At 35.9% G+C, this 14,781-nt stretch overlaps 1 protein-coding gene across 1 annotated transcript in view; it reads left to right on the top strand.

Annotated features, from left to right (window-relative positions):
• dgat2 (diacylglycerol O-acyltransferase 2) overlaps positions 1–14,361 on the top strand; it is a 39,300-nt gene extending 24,939 nt beyond the window's left edge. Inside the window, exons 6-8 of the mRNA XM_028800120.2 lie at positions 1,309–1,483; positions 8,986–9,188; positions 12,558–14,361. Coding sequence (XP_028655953.1) covers positions 1,309–1,483; positions 8,986–9,188; positions 12,558–12,712 — 533 coding nt within the window. The 3' untranslated portion in view covers positions 12,713–14,361. The remainder of the gene's footprint in view (positions 1–1,308; positions 1,484–8,985; positions 9,189–12,557) is intronic.
• Positions 14,362–14,781: the final 420 nt, after the last annotated feature.

The raw sequence follows: 14,781 nt of genomic DNA, 5'->3' as shown, positions 1-14,781 counted from the left end.
AAAAAAAACACAATACATCACCTTGCTTACAGTATTGCAATATTTTGAATCATAACCCCTGTATTATATGTATCATATCGCAAAGTTCTTACTACTACTGTACATGCATGCAGAAACTATTTTTCTGTGTTCTATATGGCAGAAGCACATGTGTAAATGGGTAATACATTACAGAAACATATGTCTGTGGAATAATGCAATTAAAACAATTAAGGAAAGTAATCATAACATCAGCAAGCCCATGCAGGTAATTTCTGAACTGTGTAATGTGTTTGTTTATTGCATTATCTTTATTTCAATTTGTACAGTTTTTTTTTTTGTTTTTTTTGTCATGACAGTCTTTTTCAACAAAATCTTTATTTTTTTGGAAGAACGAAGTATTTTTCTTCCCGATACTATCTTGTCTGTTGTTTTAATCGTGATTTCTATCTCCTTAAACTTGAATGGTTTTTATACTGTAAGTCAAGCAGTAGGTGTTTTCTGAGGCACAGTAAAGTTAAGTTGCATTCTAACATTTGGGAACTGTCATTTCACTTGTGTTATAAGGTTCAATTATTGCTTGCTCTTTTCCCATTTGTAAATACAATCTAAATTTTGTTCTTTTACCTCCCTTCACTATTTAATCTACATTTTATTGTACCTTCATGTAATCCACACAGCATACTTAAGCTGCCCTTTTTATGTTTTGTTTAGTTTAAGAAACTTTATAGGAACTACAGTTAACACTACAATTGATGTACTATTCTCAGTTTATAATTAAACATGTGTTTTTAAAACTCAATTAACAATTTAATTCTATTGTAGAGATGAATATTTGTTTTGGTATACCCAGACTCCGCATTGGCTAATTTTTTTGTTGTTTTCAACATGTATTCCCTCAAATAATCATCACTTGAGCATGGGAAAGGTGCTATATAAATAAAATGTATTATTATTATTACATGTACCAAGTACTGCCAATTACTCCCAGTTACATGAACCGCTATTTCCAGCATATTTTACTACCTTTTTATACTGCAGTAGGATATTCATTAAGTCATCTAGGAATTGATGATTTGACTGTGCAGGCATAAAGTAGTCTCTGACCAAGACTGGCTGCAATGAAAACTTATTGGTTTCTGCTTTGCTTTATAATGGTTACCATAAATTTGCCAAATTTTTCCTCATTCTAATTATTCTTTGTTGTGTAAGCAAAATTTTACTGTGTATATGAACACAAAATTGAAACAAATGCATTACAGTACTACAATTTTAAACTTTTTTTTGGTCCATTATGAGTTTTTTAACAGACTTGTATGTGCTTTGCAGGAATTTGCCCTGTTAATCGAAAGGCAATAGACTACATTCTCTCAAAGAGCGGAACTGGCAATGCTGTAGTCATTGTTGTAGGTGGTGCTGCTGAGTCTCTAGACTGCACTCCTGGGAAGAACATAGTGACTCTGAAGAACCGCAAAGGATTTGTGAAGCTGGCCTTACAGCAAGGGTAAGAGAATTATACCAAACTGGGCATTTGGATTGTGGTGTATGTCGCCCAGTTTGAGGCCTTTATATAAGGAACAATTAGGAAAAAGAAACACAGTTGTGTTTATTTTGGAGAAACTACAAATTGGCCATGTAATATTCCCAAAATTGATATCGGGAAATCTGTCAGCATGCAGATTTCCAGATTTAACAAAAATCCACATATAACTTTTTTTTTTTTTTTTTCAGGTTCAAACATACAGTAATAGTAGTAGTGGTTACATTTACATTTTGATTGCCTTTTCACTTAAGGTGAGAAGGGTTGGGAAAGATACAAAAGTAAAATACACCCTTTACAGCTCGCTATTTTATTCTATTTTATAACCATATCCTGTTAAAATGTTTAGATATCAGAAATGATCATGAAATGACAAATGCTGTCACATGATATAGGAGGAAGATGAAATTGTTTTGTGCAAAATGAAAAGAAATTGGGGAAATGAACACATGTGTATTAGTGGGGTATTCCTGAATGACTTGGAAACATAATAAACTGGAATAAAGACGTAGATGTTGACTGTTTAAGTCCTTAATGTTTGCTATTCTTATGGCAACCAAGTTGTAATTGTACATTGGGAATACCATACTTTAGTGTTATAAGCTCAGGGGTGGGTTTCATTGGAAACAACGGTGGCCAGTGTTGGCTGGACATTATACATATTTGTGATTTACATCTACATAATTTCCTGCATTAATTTTACAAACCCAATGTGTGTTTTGAGTACACGCTGCATGAGGCATGTTGAACTGAAGGAACACTAAAATCCCTGAAGCCTACGAAAAAAGTTGTAATGCCAGGCCACCTTAAATTCCCCCTGCACCTCTTCCATCAGCGTCATTGTTTTGCAAATGTGTCAATCAGTACAGGCAGCAAGCAGCCTGTTATCCTATCCCCTTACCAATGCAGCTGAAGTTCTCCCATTCAAGTCTATCTGGGCTCCAGGGCTTCAAGTGTTAAGCACCAAGCAGGTATTATGGAGCACTGAGCTGATCTACACAACTTTGAGAGGTATATGGATCATAGTGCTCTGACCTTTGTATTCCATTGCTTGAAGACATCTTAACAGTTGCTCCAGATAAGATTTGTCTATGACCATAGTATAGAGTCAATTGGTAGTGTTGCTTGCTGCCCTGATAGGTATTTAACAACTGAGTCAGTTTGTATGAGGTTAGAAATATGTTTAAGAAAAACGCAGTGTTAAATGTGCACAGCTAGTAATCCATGCCCCCTTTTTATTTAAAGGATATTTTTCTTGATAGTATGAGTGAAATGTATAGCATAACCTAAGTAAAACACACACCACCAGTCAAGAGTTCACAAACCTATGTAAATTAAAGGATATCTGTAACTGCAATTGTTCCCAGCAAGGTGAAAAAAGTACCCATCCATATGAAGGTATTAATTGTTGCTGATGGTGATTAGGCTGGATGTATCTTGATTTGCACATAGGAGTTGACAGCAAGGTTATTATAGTTTTGCCTTTTTATATTCTATGTTTTCTGAATTTACTTGGAAATTCAGTTTAGTTTTTGTTTTCCTTCATAGTGTATTTTTAGTCTAGTTTTTATTTTACAAAGGCATTTCTATTTTTTATATATATATATATATATATATATATATATATATAATCAGTACTGTGCAAAAGTTTTAGGCAGGTGTGAAAAAATGCTGTAAACAAAGAATGCTTTCAGAAATATAAATGATTGTTTATTGTTATCAATTTACAAAATGCAAAGTGAGCGAACAAAAGAAAAATCTAAATCAAATCAATATTTGGTGTTACTACCTTTTGCCTTCAAACCAGCATCAATTCTTAGAGGTACACTTGCAGGAGGTCAGGGATTTTGTAGGATTATAGTCAGGTGTATGATCAACCAGTTATACCAAACAGGTGCTAATGATCATCAATGTCACACGTAGGTTGAAACAGTCATTAACTGAAACAGAAACAGCTGTGTAGTAGGCTTAAAATTGGGTGAGGAACAGCCAAACTGTGCTACCAAGGTGAGGTTGTGGAAGACCGTTTCATGTCATGGCAAGATTGAGCACAGCAACAATACACAAGGTAGTTATATTGCATCAGCAAGGTCTCTCCCAGACAAAGATTTCAAAGCAGACTGGGGTTTCAAGATGTGCTGTTCAAGCACTTTTGAAGAAGCACAAAGAAACCGGCAGCGTTGTGGATCGTAGACGCAGTGGTCGGCCAAGGAAACTTAGTGCAGCAGATGAAAGACACATCAAGCTTATTACCCTTCGAAATCGGAAGATATCTAGCAGTGCCATCCGCTCAGAACTGGCAGAAACCAGTGGGACCCAGGTATACCCATCTACTGTCCGGAGAAGTCTGGCCAGAAGTGGTCTTCATGGAAGAGTTGCAGCCAAAAAGCCATACCTCCGATGTGGAAACAAGGCCAAGTGACTCAAGTATGCACGAAAACATAGGAAACTGGGGTGCAGAAAAATGGCAGCAGGTGCTCTGGACTGATGAGTTAAAATTTGAAATATTTGGCTGTAGCAGAATGCAGTTTCTTTGAAGGGCTGGTGAGCGGTACAATAATGAGTGTCTGCAGGCAACAGTGAAGCAAGGTGGAGGTTCCTTGAACGTATGGGGCTGCATTTCTGCAAATGGAGTTGGAGATTTGGTCAGGAATAATGGTGTTCTCAATGCTGAGAAATACAGGCAGATACTTATCCATCATGCACTACCATCAGGGAGGCATATGATTGGCCCCAAATTTATTCTGCAGCAGGATAACGACCCCAAACATACAGCCAAAGTCATTAAGAACTATCTTCAGCGTAAAGAAGAACAAGAAGTCCTGGAAGTGATGGTATGGCCCCCACAGAGCCCTGATCTCAACATCGAGTGTGTCTGGGATTACATGAAGAGACAGAAGAATGTGAGGAAGCCTACATCCACAGATGTGTGGTTAGTTCTCCAAGATGTTTGGAACAACCTACCAGCCGAGTTCCTTCAAAAACTGTGTGCAAGTGTACCTAGAAGAATTGATGCTGTTTTGAAGGCAAAGGGTGGTCACACCAGATATTGATGCGATTTAGATTTCTTTTGTTCATTCACTGCATTTTGTTGATTGATGAAACACTTCCATTTTTTTTTTTAAAGCATTCTTTGTTTACAGCATTTTTTCACACCTGCCTAAAACTTTTGCACAGTGCTATGTATGTGTGTGTGTGTGTATGTATATACCGTATGTATGTATGTACAGTATATGTATATGTATGTGTGTATATAATATAATTTAGTTTTAGTAATTATAGTATGGTTAAAGAGCTACTATGGAGTTTATTGTTTGTGTCACAATGAAACAGAAGTGTACATGTAATGGGTTTGGATATTATGAGTTTAATGTAATGTTAGTGGAAGCTTACTACACCACACGACACAGTTTACTATTTGGTTTTGTTTTTGTCTGATTAAAACAAGCATAATCAAAGCCAGATACTGAATATGAACAATTTTATGATTTTAAAAATATTTTCTATATCATTTGTGCTGAACAAATCTGCGCTGACTGTCGGCATTTTTTTTTTCTTTTCCTTTTATTGCCCAGAATGGGCCAATTTGTAATGAAATTTAGGTGAATTTTAAGGTGAGGGTTTTTTACTCTAAATGTCTATAGCACACAACATATCCTGCTCCAATGACAAAGTGCTTATAATGAATGCCTTCAATATTGCATTCAAAAATCTCAAATACTAGGCTTTATTTTCTACCAGCCATATTCATCTCTGATTCCATCTCGGGCACAAACAATTTAGACAGAATTTTGCCACCTGCAGGCCTGGAAAGATATCAAAAATTAGAAAACCGAATCTACTGTGTTCTGACAGGTGTGACCATGAAAATCACAGGGGCTAAGGAAGAACAGGGGTCTTAGGCTTGAATTAGTGTGCAGACCCTACTTAGCTGTATTGAGGGAAACCAAGAAAAAACAAGCATGTAGTGTCGAGGTTAGGGGCAGTGAGACTTGAATAGCCCACCATAAGAACAGTAAACCCATAATGAGCATAGCAAGAACAGTTAAGAGTATGAACAAGCACAAAACAACAGAGACAGGATCGGAGATTAAGAACATTATGTAAATCTGTTTATCCAGAGCAGGATCATAGGAACCTGGAGCTTACCCAAGCAGGTTTGGATGCAAGGCAGGAAAAATCCTTGGTATGCAATATGAATGATATGGCTGATGTTAAGAACAAAAAGAATATGATGATTTCAACTATCTATTTTGAGAGTGAAACATTGAAAAAATGGGGACAGATATTTTAAAACCTAATTCTGCTACTGGATTATTTTCACAGTATCAGGTATTTTGAGCTGTGAATATGAACTAAAAAAGCTAAATTAGTATAGGATAAATACAAAAACACATTAGTATGTTTAGCTTATCATCACTTGGCGCCTACCTACCTGTAGTTCAGTAGAGACATTGCCAACTCGGGAATTTTACAAGATTTGTATCTCTTCATTGTTAAAGGACGTTTTTAAAGCAAAAGTAATTGGTTAGGCACAATATGCTGATCTTGCATGATATGGGGATGGATATTTGAGGAGTAAACCACAACACAATGAGCATATTATGTAAATTAAAGAACCATCAATATCAAATCAAATTAATAATGAACATACGTGTTCAGGTAAAGTACCACTTCCAGTTGATGGATTTAGCCCAAAAGTTAATACAGATCTACAATTCTGGGGTAACAACCACATGCCAAATTTCATCAATCTATCTAGGTGCGTTTTTGAGTTATCATGTTTACACACACAGACATAATTCCAAAAAAAAAAAACAACAGTATTTTTCGGACTCTGGAAGGTCTAAAACTTCAAAATCTCAAGGTATTACTATACTTTCTCTCTACTTCGTATGTGAAGTGGCAGATGAATTACTGTCAGCCAAAAGCAGGCACCTGAGAAATAAACTGAAATGTTACTCACTCGTGATTTTTCTGTCCATATGGTAAAGATTTTATTTACCACCACATTCCAGTTTCATGCGTTTGAATTATATCTTTATATACAAGTGCAAAGAAAGGCGTCACGTAAATCGTTCTGTTCCACATGATTTACCTGCATATTCAGCTTGCTCTGTCACCGCAAATGCTGTGTGAACACCCGGCCACCTTCACCAGCCGCTGTTCACTGGATGAACATATATGTGCGGGCGGCTCATGGTGGATGACTTTCAGTTTTAGAGTTCAAAGTTATAAGGGTTAAAAACAAATAGCAAGAATATTCATTCAATTAAGTAAATTATTTCAGTTAGTCTTTGCAGCTACAGTTAGGTCCATAAATATTTGGACAGAGACGACTTTTTTTCTAATTTTGGTTCTGTACATTACCACAATGAATTTTAAATGAAACAACTCAGATGCACTTGAAGTGTAGACTTTCAGCTTTAATTCAGTGGGGTGAACAAAACGATGGCATAAAAATGTGAGGCAACTTAAAGCATTTTTTTAACACAATCCCTTCATTTCAGGGGCTCAAAAGTAATTGGACAAATTAAATAACTGGAAATAAAATGTTCATTTCTAATACTTGGTTGAAAACTCTTTGCTGGCAATGACAGCCTGAAGTCTTGAACTCATGGACCTCACCAGATGCTGGGTTTCCTCCTTTTTAATGCTCTGCCAGGCCTTTACTGCAGCGGCTTTCAGTTGCTGTTTGTTTGTGGGCCTTTCTGTCTGAAGTTTAGTCTTCAACAAGTGAAATGCATGCTCAACTGGGTTAAGATCAGGTGACTGACTTGGCCATTCAAGAATTTTCCATTTCTTTGCTTTTAATAAACTCCTGGGTTGCTTTGGCTCTATGTTTTGGGTCATTGGGCGGCGTTTCATGATACAGATGGACAATCAATTTGACTGCATTTAGCGGGATTTGAGCAGACAGTATGTCTCTGAACACCTCAGAATTCATTTGGCTGCTTCTGTCCTGTGTCAACATCATCAGTAAACACTACTGTCCCAGTGCCACTGGTAGCCATGCACGGCCAAGCCATCACACTACCTTCACCGTGTTTTACAGATGACGTGGTATGCTTTGGATAATGAGCTATTCCACGCCTTCTCCATACTTTTTTCTTGCCAACATTCTGGTAGAGGTTGATCTTGGTATCATCTGTCTAAAGAATGTTTTTCCAGAACTTTGCTGGCTTTTTTTAGATGTTCTTTAGCAGTCCAATCTAGTCTTTCTATTCTTGAGGCTTATGAGTGGCTTGCACCTTGCAGTGCACCCTCTGTATTTATTTTCATGCAGTCTTCTGTTTATGGTAGACTTGGATATCGATACGCCTACCCCCTGGAGAGTGTTGTTCACTTGGTTGGCAGCTACCCCCTGGAGAGTATTGTTCACTTGGTTGGCTGTTGTGAAGGGGTTTCTCTTCATCATGGAAATGATTCTGTGATCATCCACCACTGTTGTCTTCCGTGGACGTCCAGGTCTTTTTGCGTTGTTGAGTTCACCGGTGCTTGCCTTCTTTCTCAAGATGTACCAAACTGTAGATTTTGCCACTCGTAATATTGTAGCAATTTCTCGGATGGGTTTTTTCTGTTTTCGCAGCTTAAGGATGGCTTCTTTCACCTGCATGGAGAGCCCCTTTGACCGCATGTTGTCTGTTCACAGCAAAATCTTCCACATGCAAGCACCACACCTCAAATCAACTCCAGGCCTTTTATCTGCTTAATTGATGATATAACGACGGACTTGCCCACACCTGCCCATGAAATAGCCTTTGAGTCAATTGTCCAATTACTTTTGAGCCCCTGAAATGCCACACATTTTTATGCCATCGTTTTGTTCACCCCACTGAATTAAAGCTGAAAGTCTGCACTTCAACTGCATCTGAGTTGTTTCATTTAAAATTCATTGTGGTAATGTACAGAACCAAAATTAGAAAAAAAGTTGTCTCTGTCCAAATATTTATGGACCTAACTGTACTTTAATAGTTTCGTTTAGTTTTAGTTTTTCATTTAGGTTTTGTTAATTTTATTTCAGTTTACGAAAATGTTTTTTTTATAACAGTTTCAGTTTTGATTTTAGTTTTCGTTAACTATAATAACCTTGGTTGACAGAATGGCAAAATATCTGTTGGGTAATGATTACAAATTTTTATTGGTTTTGGTAGTTACTGAAATGATGTATTTGTATTTATTTTTCATTCCGAAGCATGTTATTTGTTAAAATATTAATGATTAACTGTGCATGAAGGTGCACCTCTTTATCCCTCAAAAATCTTGTTGAAATGCAGAAGGATAGGCTGGTTTTGTTTTTTGTCCAGTCATACTATACATTTGCCACAAGAAGTTGAATTCTAAAGTGAAACTTTTTTTTTTTTTACATGATCAAGAAATTTTATAAATATTAATGTTTTTGTCTCTGGGAGATTGAATATGTTTGATAATCATACAAAAATGTTATTGTTCCTCCTCCACTGTAGTGCTGACTTGGTTCCTGTATATTCATTTGGAGAGAATGAGGTCTATAAACAGATTATTTTTGAAGAAGGTTCTTGGGGAAGAAATCTTCAAAAGAAATTTCAAAAGATAATGGGATTTGCACCTTGTTTGTTCCATGGCTGCGGAATGTTTTCTGCAAACACTTGGGGAATTGTGCCATATTCCATGTCAATCAACACTGTTGGTAAGTATATTCTTACAAAACAATAGTTTTAATTTACATAAATATTTATCGTTCCAATTTTGTCATGCACCTCTTAATTATCTGAACATTTTATACACTGTTGTGTTACAGGACCAGAAGAAGCATTTTATTTCACATTCCATCCTTAATTAAAAACTGGGCTGACCTAGTTGTATACCAACATTTAAAAACTCTAAAGAATATTCAATTGAGATGCATGTTAGCACAAAAATTGTTTTATAATTACGCTTGTTTTCCTTTACTGACATTACACTTTTTAATTGATGTATTGATTTCAGACTGTTTTCCTTTTTAGTAGGGTTTTGTAGTCAATTGTTAGGTTAAAAAACAAAACTGAGTATTTAAGAAAAAAAGTAATAATACTTCCAAAACAGTTGCAATCCAAATTTTAAACTTTTTTTTTTTTGTCTTCACTGACTTTTTTGCACTGATAATTAAAGTGATTGTCTTTTGCTATAAATAAAATTGGCCATTTCCCCTGAAGGTTTCTGTTACTTAGTAACCGATAACCATGATTCATAAGAAACTGACAGAGGATCTACAGGATCTTGCTGTTGAAAGATACAGGTTGAGAAAGAAATTCAGAGGAGTTTTAACAGCATACTAATATGAAGAGTATCTTTAAGATGCATGGCACCACCAGTACACTGTAAATATAATGTCTATCCATAATTAGGAGAAAACTCCTATGAAAATCTACCAAGAACTGGTGGCAACATTTAATTAGTTGCACAAATTCATAATGGCATCGGCTCCTTTGCTGGGTGGTAGTAGTTTTACGCAGAAAACATCCAGTTTGCATGTCTGCTGTTCTATCTTGGTCCCTTCAGATCATGTTGGTCCTAATTCAAAAAGACACCCCTGGAACATAACCTTCACCCAAAAAGTAATTGAGGCATGGTCATGGTAATACTGTATCTAGCTATGGGACGGTGCCCTGTTTGGGACAAATAGGAAAATGAATACCTGTATACGTTTACACATTTTGGTGTAAACCCTGCTGCTTCATTATGGAAAGCATAAGTTAAAGAATAATCCCAACATTACAATGTTTTGAAGCATATAGCCAGGTCAGCTTAACTCCATGGAAATGGTCAGTCAGTGAGTGCATAGACCTATAGCCTATATAAAATTGACTTTCCTAGATAAAAGCGTGCAAAGGAGAACTCTCTCCTACTTAAACAGAGTGGATAAAATTGTAAAATCCAGTTGTGATAAATTGAAAAATAGATCTAACTGAATTGCAACTTTAATTGAAGCAAATGTTGTCCACATTACAGTGTCTCTGAAGTACAGTGGGCAAAAAAAATTCATGCAAAAATAAACCAGAAAACACAAAACCAAATTGGAAACACAGCTGAGCAAATGCAAAGAGTCTTTAAAACATGATTTTGTTAGTTGGCGGATTTTAGACCAAACTATTATATCGGATATAGAGGCATCAAAGTCGTTCTTTTATGCTTGTAGTAGACATGTCATATTTCTACTGTTTAAACCCCAGTCTGCTCTGCCACTGCTTTAGCAGAAAGAATACTGAAAGGAACACAAATGTCCTCTTTTCTGGCACAACATATAAAAATACCTAAAAAGATGAGATCAATACCACTCGTAAAGCTGGGATTGAATCGTGTTGTATGGGCTTTTTTTTTGTGTTGTGTGTGTGTGTTTTTTTTTTTTTCTGCTTCAGTTTGCGTTCTGCACTTCTGTGTTTTCATGCTTCACAATTCGTTTGCACAGTTGTCATTTTGTTTGCATACTGCTCCATTTGCATTTATTGCTTCTGATTTGTTTTTGCATGATTTTAATTTGTTTTTGTGCATTGCACTTCAGGGCCACTGTACCACATGTTTATGTAATCATGCACAGGGTGAGCCAAAAAGAAGTACCACATTTCAAACATTTATTATACAAAAACACTACGAGGTAAAATTTGATACGACACAAGGAAGGGTATACAAAATTTTTTCACTGTTTTAAAAATGATGCCTTCAAGGTGGTAGCCATCATTAGCGATACTCTTCGAGAATTTCTGAATGCTTGTATGACTCGTTTGGCCATTTCAAGGGAAATAGTGGCGATTTCGTGGCAAATAGCGTCCTTGAGGGCTTATTTTTTTTTTTTGTTTTTGTTATTGGTGTGTGTACAACTTCAACTTGAGATAGCCCCACAAGAAGAAATCAAACGGAGCAAGATCAGGCGAACATGAAGGTCACCCAACATCAGCGCATAGGGAGATCAGCTTCCCCGGAAACATTGCCTGCAAAACTTGCATGGATCTCCATCTCATATGAGCTGTTGCTCCATCCTGTTGAAACCAGGCATCCACCACATCCATTTCTTCCAGTTGGGGCCGCAAAAAGTTCTCTAACATTTCAATGTAACGTTCTGAAGTGACAGTGATCTTTGCCCTCTCCTCAAAAAAAGGCCTACAATGCCAAATTCTGCAATGGCACATAAATCTGTAACACGCTCGCTATGCAGTGGGTCTGTAAAGTTCACAAGGTCTAGTTTCAGCCCAATAGCGAACGTTTTGCTTATTTGTGCAACCATTCAAATGGAAATGTTCCTTGTTGCTACACAAGGTGATATCATCTTGAACGGTTTGCAGAATGTTCACGCACAACTCTCCACTGCTCTCCCAGTCTCTCTCAGTGAGTTCCTGCACTACCATCATTTTGTGTGCATGGAAATTAAGGTCCTCATGTAAAGTCCTCCTCAGACATGTTGGAAATGCCTAAGGCAGAAGCATGTTTGCGCATTGAACGTCTAGGAAAATGCAAAATTGATGCGTTTACAGCTTGGATGTTTTCAGGCATTCATACATTCTGAGGACGGCCTGGGGATTTTCTGTTTAATATTGTACCCGTCTGTCTAAATTTAGCCACCCACTGAATTGGTTTCCGATTTGGGACATCACAGTTAGGATGAATGCCGAAGTGCATTCGGAAGGTGCGTTGTATAGTTTCATTGATGGATTTGTTGTTTTTTAAGAATGCTTTGACGGCAAAAGCACAGTATGCACCAGACCAAGGCAAGTTGCCGACTGAAAATTTAAGGGATTGCCTATCAAAGGACACCTGCCCCAACTCACTTGGCTGCCTCTACCTTGCGCAATGACCTTGAGAAATGTGGTACTTCATTTTTGACTCCCCTGTACGAAGACATTTTAGTTTCAATTTAGTTTTACCTAAACATGACTCCATTTAAGTACTTTTGGTTTAAAGATCTTACTAAATTAGTACAGATCTGACATGTTTTGTCCTGATTTATTCTCTGCTGTTCTTATTGAAATTTCAGCTTTTGTGTTGATTTCTGATTTCAGCTTTAGTAATTATTTTTTCTCCTCAGTTGGTGAACCTATAACAGTGCCAAAGATTGAAAACCCAACACAAGAGGAAATCGACCAGTACCATGACTTATATGTACATTCTCTTATAAAACTGTTTGAGAAATACAAGACCAAGTTTGGTTTACGAGACATGGATACTCTGGAAGTCTGCTAAGAGGAAAAAATGTTTGATATTCAACTTGCTGCTCTGTTAATAAGATTTCCATGGATGTGTTTAATCATGAGTTAAGTGACTTTTTTTTGTTTACAGACCATTATGCTATGAATAGTTTAGTTAACCATAAACTGGAGGTGGGCTGTTGAATGGGGAATGCCTGATAGAGATTCCTATAATTTTTCTAAAATGATTCCCATAACAAAGTGTTACTTGTTTCGATATTTGTAATATAATGGTTTCATTGCTCCGATTTTTAATGCTTAATAGTCTGCTGACTTTGTCAAAATGTACGAGTGTTTAGACTAGATAAACGGGTGTAGTGGATTCAGATTGTCTGGTTTTACAATATTTAATGTAACAACAAAATTCTGTTATGGTGTTACTAGTTTTCAGTGAAAATTAAGGAAGGTTTCTCTTAAGTTTATTTTGCATAAACATTAACCAAATTTTTCAAGATTAGAGAAACACTGTTAAACAGTATTTTGCACTTTTGATAACCATTATATATTAGGTTAATTGCACAGATTCTAGCATATTTTTCTATTTATAAAATGAGTGTAAACACACAGATTGTGCAATATGAAGGTTTTTAAATCCTTGAGGCAGCACTTGTATGGTTAAATTAGACCTATAATTTTTTTTTCTTCTATATTTGTACTGACATGGTGCCATTTGGTGATTTTGTCATAAATAAATATTTATGTAAATTGTGTAGGAATTTTTTTAAACTAGTAAAAGTACAATATTGCCACAGATGGTATTCTATATCTGTATTTTCAATAATGTAAATGGCTTAATGTGCCTAATGAAGGGTAGGGTGGGTTTCCAATAGTTAAACACTATTACAAATGTGTTCTGAATGTTTGAAGGGGTAGAAATAACTGTGTTTTGTGTGCGTTTTTTGTTTGTTAATGTTGTATGCATTTAAGAAATTACATAATGTATTTGTATATGCATTAAAACTGTGATTGTCTATATTTGAAACCATGCACTTTATTGCTTTTGTTTTTTGACCAAGGTGCCTTGTTGGTGGTACCTTTTAAATGGTGAATGAGATTCTGGCAAGATTACTATCTTGAGAAACTACTGAAGTGCCTTTATACATATTAGTCTGAAATGTTTATATTTGCTTCATCCAAGAACCCCAATTGTAACTGTTTTATAACTTTTTAAACGGTAAAGGGTTGTGTGTTTGGGTTTTTTTTTTTTTTTTTATTAAATGAAAATTCTCAATACAGTCATGAAAACTTCAAAGCTTTGAATGCTACAGTTATTTGATAAGAATGGTGGAATTCTTACTCTGCTGGAAATGTTCACAAAAAGCAGCCTGAAGTATTTATCAAAGTAATGGATCAATAGAGAGAGACCTGATGTGCAGGTAATTTTATACGGGTTTTATACCTTGATTTTCATGGTACTGTGTGAATTATGTTAATAAGGAATGTGCATTTAAAGTACCATTCATTTACATGAACACAAAATTAAGAATGCCAAAGTCAAAAATCACTTCTTTTTTTCAATATAGTATTTGAAGAAACCTACTAATATTGTAATTCAAAACTTTTGGCTGATGTTTGTGAACATCCTCTTCTGTAGTATTATCAGGGGTAAATTTAAAAATAATTAAAAAAAAAAAAAAAAAAAAACACTCTGGAGAAATGTAGACTTTTTGATTGTCTTGGTACATATGAATTGTAATCTACCTGCAGCTCTGCAATGTAAGGATGTGCATTGATCATTTCCCCATATGTTTATAGTGGATTCATTTATATGATGTGGACAAAAAATTTGAGCTACATCTCTGGAAACTTCATAATGGTTTTTTATAAGGTTGTGTTTATGTTGTATGTTGCATGTGCTGTTTAAATGAATACAGTACATCAATTCAAAATTTACCTGTTTATATACTCTATCAATTTTTACGATGCATATGTTCCAAGTGTTGATGTGAGATGCTTTCCAACAATGGAGCTGATTTGAAATCAAAGTAGATTAAAGTGTTCTTCAGTGGCAAACTGTTAATGAATGTCTGTCTGTTCTAGTCAACAAACCAATAAAATCTTAAA

The sequence above is a fragment of the Erpetoichthys calabaricus genome, chromosome 4 (assembly GCF_900747795.2).
Source record: "Erpetoichthys calabaricus chromosome 4, fErpCal1.3, whole genome shotgun sequence".
NCBI classification, from domain to species: Eukaryota; Metazoa; Chordata; class Cladistia; order Polypteriformes; family Polypteridae; genus Erpetoichthys; species Erpetoichthys calabaricus.
Note: the sequence above shows the minus strand (reverse complement) of the source record. Positions and strands in the feature narration are given on the sequence as shown.